General features: G+C 38.6%; 1 protein-coding gene across 1 annotated transcript; it reads right to left on the bottom strand.

The window, feature by feature from the left end:
• Positions 1-1,137: 1,137 nt before the first annotated feature.
• Positions 1,138-3,749, bottom strand: edn1 (endothelin 1). Its single transcript, XM_059510196.1, has 5 exons — positions 3,542-3,749; positions 3,172-3,322; positions 2,906-3,049; positions 2,511-2,615; positions 1,138-2,005 (listed from the first exon to the last, which is right to left on the bottom strand). The coding sequence occupies exons 1-5, from the start codon at positions 3,600-3,602 to the stop codon at positions 1,867-1,869; spliced, it is 600 nt and encodes a 199-aa protein (XP_059366179.1). The 5' UTR covers positions 3,603-3,749; the 3' UTR covers positions 1,138-1,866.
• Positions 3,750-6,531: the final 2,782 nt, after the last annotated feature.

Raw genomic sequence — 6,531 nt, 5'->3', positions numbered from 1 at the left:
GCGTCACAACAGCTGTTAATTTTGTTGTGGTAGTAGGATGTTTTAGCCGTGAAGACATTTGCAGAGAAGGAAGAGAGGAGAGACTGATACACACTGAGGTCTGTAGAGTTTCTTGATTTCTGCCATTTCCTCTCTGCAGCCCTGAGTTTAGAGCGATGTTCACGGAGAACCTCAGACAGCCAGGGGGCAGATGGGGCAGTGCGTGCTGGTCTAGACAACAGTTGGCAAAAGTTGTCCAAGCAAGATGTTAAAGTGGAGCAAAGAGTTTTTTTTTCATAAGTGCTGTTTCAAAGTTTAAATATTTTTTTTTACATTTTACATTTTTTAAATTTGTAAACAAAGTTTTTCTGTTTAAATGAAATTAAAAATTGTTTTAAAGTAAATTTTAATTTTAACAGTTTAGATCTTTTGGGTTACATACTTAGGGGTCATTTTCTGTTTTTGAGTTTTGGCATGGTTTAATGTCCCTTTAAGATTATGCTAATTGGTTTGGTTCATAACTGTCTACTGGATGATGTCTAGTTTGCTACATCCAGTTTGCTTCACCTTTCATCTCTCACATCACATCACAATAATCTGACCTGTGTTCATTGAAAGCCTGCTTTCTGCACCTGGTTAAACTCTATTGTTGGTTGTAAGGCTTTCAGTGGAGTACGTCTTTCCAGGTCTTAAAGACCACATTAAAACTAATGCGCACAGATTTTCAATTGTTTTATCCCTGTAATGTTACCTGTTTTTTTGTTCCACTCATGCATGATTGTTTATGTTTTTGAAAATGCTTGTTTATTCTTTGTGAAGCGTCCTTAGGCTCTTATAAAAATAAAACAAAACTGTTATTGAAATTGTTTACTGTTTGTCTTTTATCTGTACCATTTGCATCATTTTAAAATCACCACAGAGACTGGTTACTGAAATATGGTGACATGGTGAGACATGGTACTTTTATAGTATATCTATCTATCTATCTATCTATCTATCTATCTATCTATCTATCTATCTATCTATATATTCACACACACATTGCAGTTGGGGCACATGATTATGTTCTATTAAATGTAAATACAGTTGGAGCAAACATAATTATGCATTTCAGTGGGACATAAAATAATAAGCAGAAAAAGTCAGAAGCAGCTGAAGTTGTTTAAATAATGTAAAATATTTATTATTGCCTAAAAAAGTTAACCACATTAATGGCAATTAAATGCTATCATTTCATAGAAATAACATTGAGAAAAATCTTATTAGCCAATATGGCTAAAGATAAATATTTAACATAAATGTGAAAAATAGCAATTCCATTGAAGCATTGACGCAGTTACAGAGCTTCATTGTTTTACAGTGAATAAAGTGAATAAGTCCAGTAACAAGATCCAAGAAAGAGTCTTTGGCTTGTAGTGGCTTGATGTTCAGTGTCCTCTGATGAGTTTCTGGAGTCCCTGATTCCACAGTTTCATTTAGTTACAGCATATTCCTCATGTGCAACAAATATCTTCAATGCTAGTCATTATTTGCAATCAGTTTAATTTAAACATCCCACTTGGCTTCTTCATCTAGTTATCCCATGCACCAGAAGGTCTAGTTCAGAAACATTTAGCGTTGATAGAGGTTAGTCTTTATAATTTGAGGTTTGGTTTGTTTCAGTCAACATCTTCCTTTGTTTTTCATCCCCCTGAGCTCCACAATGCCACATTGATACTGACTCACTTCTAAGGTGTCACAATCCAAGACGCTTGCATCTGTAGGTATTCCAACACACCTGATGACACCCCATGGCATGAAAACACAAGACGTGTGCGATAAATGAGCAGAGAGGAGCTTCTTATCCAGGTAAGTCCTGTGGTGGATCAGCAAAGATGAGCCTGATCTCTATGAGGAAGTGTTTTCAGACGTCCACGCTTGTGTCCTGTGGTGCCGCCTCACTCCCCATTTCTCTAGGAGAAGATGGATCCTCTTGATGGCCCTCACCCTGGAGAGGATGTCACCAATCTGTTTTGTGTTTTTCACCCTATAGAAAAACAAAGCAATGAGGTCGATATCAAGACCAGATTTACCGGTCAACTACTAGTACAACTTAAATCAGATGCTCAGAGATATTGAGAATTAAGAGTTCAATATAGATGCATCAGCCAGAAATGTACGATTTTACGGTACATCTATAGTGGAGATATATATATGTATATTTGTATAAATATATATCTTGTATATTTTTTGCATTCATGGTTTTAAATAAATAAATAAAAAATAGTTTAAGACTCAGATTTTCATTGTATCCATAAGATAAACATTGAAAGCAAAATCCACTTTAAATAAAATGTAGTCTTCAAAAAAAATATTTTCTTTCAAAGCTCGTGTAGCCTACTTATATCTGTCATGAACATTAATGACAGGTTATTTTCCAGGCTACAAGAGATATCAATCTTACAGAGGCTTGTAATTAAAGCATTATGTGAGCAGTATGTGAGAATGCGTTTGTGCTGCTTTAAATTTTTAATCTGTGTGGTTTGTCTTACCGTCTAATCGTTGTCTGTTTGTCTGCCAGCTTGTGTTTGCATTGCTTCTCGGCACAATCTTGGCCCTGGGCGGCATGGATTGCCTTGTCTGATGCTGCTTTATGCCTAAAAAAGAAAGTTCACATGAGACATGAGGAGTCAATTCCTGAACAAGTTTGATAAAAGTCCACAAATAGAACTGAAACCTATTTCTGCAAGTTCGTCAAGTCATGCAATGAAAGCAATTATGCCTTTAGATTTTTACTATGGTTCCCACACACAGCTCGTGCTCGGGAAAACAAGACACTGTGCCAGATATTTTTTAACCAGTAAGACCTGTGACCCTGAAATTGGTTAAAACTATCAGGGTTTAACTCTGACATTGTTGACATTTTTAGCATTCATTGTGTACTTACTGTAAGGAATTGTCCAGCTGACAAAACGATGAGCATGTTTTGTCTTGACTATCTGCACATTTGCAGCGTGACTTGGGCACAACAGGTTCTGTTACTGAGCGCTTCTTACGTGGAGCGTTTCCAAGTCCATATGACACTATTCGCCTGGGGGAAAGAAAAAAATAATTAGAAGACAATGTTGGTCATTCCATTATTTAATAATTATTTACAGATATATATTTTTTGTACATTTAAAGACATTAAATATAATGTTTGTCATGACTTACTCTGGTGTGTTGACCCATATTATGTCCAGGTGGCAAAAGTAGACACACTCTTTATCCATAAAACTTGCGCAGGAACATCTCTTAGTCCTGGAGTGTCGCACAGAGATTGCTGTGGCTTGTGCTGTGTCAAGACCCAAAGATGCTGGAGCAGCTAAAATCATAAAATGATTTATGATTTTAAATCATAACACACTGTGATTTTTACACTCTTAAGTTGCAAAACTGTGTTTGATGGACTGGAAAAACTGGAATTTGTCACGCTCAATTGAAAATGACAGTAATGCTCATCTTATAGATATATAAGAAAAGGCACTCAAATAATCTTTAACACATTATATTGGATATCAATATACTTAAAATAAGTACATACCCAAATCAAAAATTCCAGATGACAGCATGGACAACACTGGAAAAATAATCCTCAAATCCATTTTATTTAATCTTATGCAAGTCCCTGATGTGGCACAAATGGTGATAATCCAATAAATTCGCAAACAGCTAAACGGGTTGAGTTTTGCTCTATAAAGCTGCAGTCTTAATGCACTTATAAATCTTTCAGTAGTCTCGAGTACACCCCTGTACAGAAGCGCTTATATACGCGCGCTCTCCGCCTCCCGCCCGCTCGCTCACGCGAACACAATGCTCTTTGACAATAGTCACCGACAAGCAACGTGTGGAGCGAGATAAGAACTTTGTATTCCTGAGATTCCAGCGGGATGAAGATTTCAGTAAAGCGTCTGAAATGAGAAGAGTATTCACACAGGGCAGTAGAGGGAGCGCGAGTACAGACCGCGCAGACTTGAAACTCCAAACGAGAATATTCCACAATTTCTTTTTTTTACTGTATAGAACCGAAGACCTTTAAAGTTTGTACGAAAACTATTGAATATTCGCCCATATTCCCAAGAAAAGCTAATTGAAACAAAATCCTGCATCTGGAGCACTCAGTGTGGGGTAAGTTGTCACAGGTGAACCTGCTATTAAACGGTTTTATGAAACCGCACTTCAATTAAGAATAATTAATGAAACAGCACATTTGGCCAGCAGTGGCCCTGGGTGCCCTCCTGGGAGTTGGTGCCCTACGCCAACTGCATACTCTACGTATACAGTCGTGGCCAAAAGTTTTGAGAATTACATAAATATTAGTTTTCAAAAAGTTTGCTGCTAAACTGCTTTTAGATCTTTGTTTCAGTTGTTTCTGTGACTTCATACGTTTCAAAGGCTTTTATCGACAATTACATGACATTTATGCAAAGAGTCAGTATTTGCAGTGTTGGCCCTTCTTTTTCAGGACCTCTGCAATTCAACTGGGCATGCTCTCAATCAACTTCTGGGCCAAATCCTGACTGATAGCAACACATTCTTTCATAATCACTTCTTGGAGTTTGTCAGAATTAGTGGGTTTTTGTTTGTCCACCCGCCTCTTGAGGATTGACCACAAGTTCTCAATGGGATTAAGATCTGGGGAGTTTCCAGGCCATGGACCCAAAATTTCAACATTCTGGTCCCCGAGCCACTTAGTTATCACTTTTGCCTTTTGGCACGGTGCTCCATCGTGCTGGAAAATGCATTGTTCTTCACCAAACTGTTGTTGGATTGTTGGAAGAAGTTGCTGTTGGAGGGTGTTTTGGTACCATTCTTTATTCATGGCTGTGTTTTTGGGCAGAATTGTGAGTGAGCCCACTCCCTTGGATGAGAAGCAACCCCACACATGAATGGTGTCAGGATGCTTTACTGTTGGCATGACACAGGACTGATGGTAGCGCTCACCTTTTCTTCTCCGGACAAGCCTTTTTCCAGATGCCCCAAACAATCGGAAAGGGGCTTCATCGGAGAATATGACTTTGCCCCAGTCCTCAGCAGTCCATTCACTATACTTTCTGCAGAAGATCAATCTGTCCCTGATGTTTTTTTTGGAGAGAAGTGGCTTCTTTGCTGCCCTTCTTGACACCAGGCCATCTTCCAAAAGTCGTGGCCTCACTGTGCGTGCAGATGCGCTCACACCTGCCTGCTGCCATTCCTGAGCAAGCTCTGCACTGGTGGCACTCCAATCCCGCAGCTGAATCCTCTTTAGGAGACGATCCTGGCGCTTGCTGGACTTTCTTGGACGCCCTGAAGCCTTCTTTACAAGAATTGAATCTCTTTCCTCGAAGTTCTTGATGATCCTATAAATTGTTGATTTAGGTGCAATCTTAGTAGCCACAATATCCTTGCCTGTGAAGCCATTTTTATGCAACGCAATGATGGCTGCATGCGTTTCTTTGCAGGTCACCATGGTTAACAATGGAAGAACAATGATTTCAAGCATCACCCTCCTTTTAACATGTCAAGTCTGCCATTCTAACCCAATCAGCCTGACATAATGATCTCCAGCCTTGTGCTCGTCAACATTCTCACCTGAGTTAACAAGATGATTACTGAAATGATCTTAGCAGGTCCTTTAATGACAGCAATGAAATGCAGTGGAAAGGTTTTTTTGGGATTAAGTTAATTTTCATGGCAGAGAAGGACTATGCAATTCATCTGATCACTCTTCATAACATTCTGGAGTATATGCAAATTGCTATTATAAAAACTTAAGCAGCAACTTTTCCAATTTCCAATATTTACGTAATTCTCAAAACTTTTGGCCATGACTGTAGGGTAGGGAGCGGCGGTACTGATACACACACACACACACACACACATAGAAAGAAAGAGAGTTTGTAACTGTAATTGAACTTATATCTTAACAGCATCAGAGATACAAGAGTAACGTTAATTTAGAATCTCTTTGGTGTATATAAACTGCAGATTGCAGTATACTGAGTGAAACTAACAGCAGTTTGAAACTTTAGCCACTAGCTCTTTTCCTAACCCATGGAAAACCCTGTTAATGGAAACTCAGGCCAGTTGACGCTCACTTGGTTGCCCTCCACCCGCTCCAAAAATGTATTAAATATTACAGTGCGAAGATTCCGTACGTGCAGCCTGTTCTTGCTTGTTCATTCTAAGACAGAGAATTAGGACAACAATAAACGCAATCTGTTAAGATCAGGTGAATATGAATGCTGCATTAAGCACAATTATGGAAATATGTAGTTTTGTTTTTCAGTGTAGCTCTCCTCGGGCAAGGGTGGCATGACTGCAGTAATATTTTTCAAATATTCTGACAACGCGCTCATAGACAAGGCTAAGCCTCGCCTGTATATACACGTCCTAATGATGAAACTCTTAATTTTTCTCTATAGAATAGAACTGATGCAAAGATGCATTGACACTGACTAATGACAGAAAGGGATTTATTTAGAATTAAAGTCATACACATCTACATTACGGACAAATCTAGGAATGTTGTTTCCATTGGATAGAATAGTTTCA

The sequence above is a fragment of the Carassius carassius genome, chromosome 25, assembly GCF_963082965.1.
Source record: "Carassius carassius chromosome 25, fCarCar2.1, whole genome shotgun sequence".
In the NCBI taxonomy this organism is placed as follows: Eukaryota; Metazoa; Chordata; class Actinopteri; order Cypriniformes; family Cyprinidae; genus Carassius; species Carassius carassius.
This window is presented reverse-complemented; position numbering and strand designations above follow the sequence as displayed.

Excerpts from the sequence above, each read along its gene's own strand:
- edn1 (XM_059510196.1), bottom strand. The coding sequence starts at position 3,602 with ATGGATTTGAGGATTATTTTTCCAGTGTTGTCCATGCTGTCATCTGGA. Across the intron at positions 3,323-3,541 it reads ATCTGGAATTTTTGATTTGG|CTGCTCCAGCATCTTTGGGT; the intron begins GTATGTACTTAT and ends TTATGATTTTAG. Across the intron at positions 2,616-2,905 it reads CAGCTGGACAATTCCTTACA|GCATAAAGCAGCATCAGACA; the intron begins GTAAGTACACAA and ends TTTCTTTTTTAG.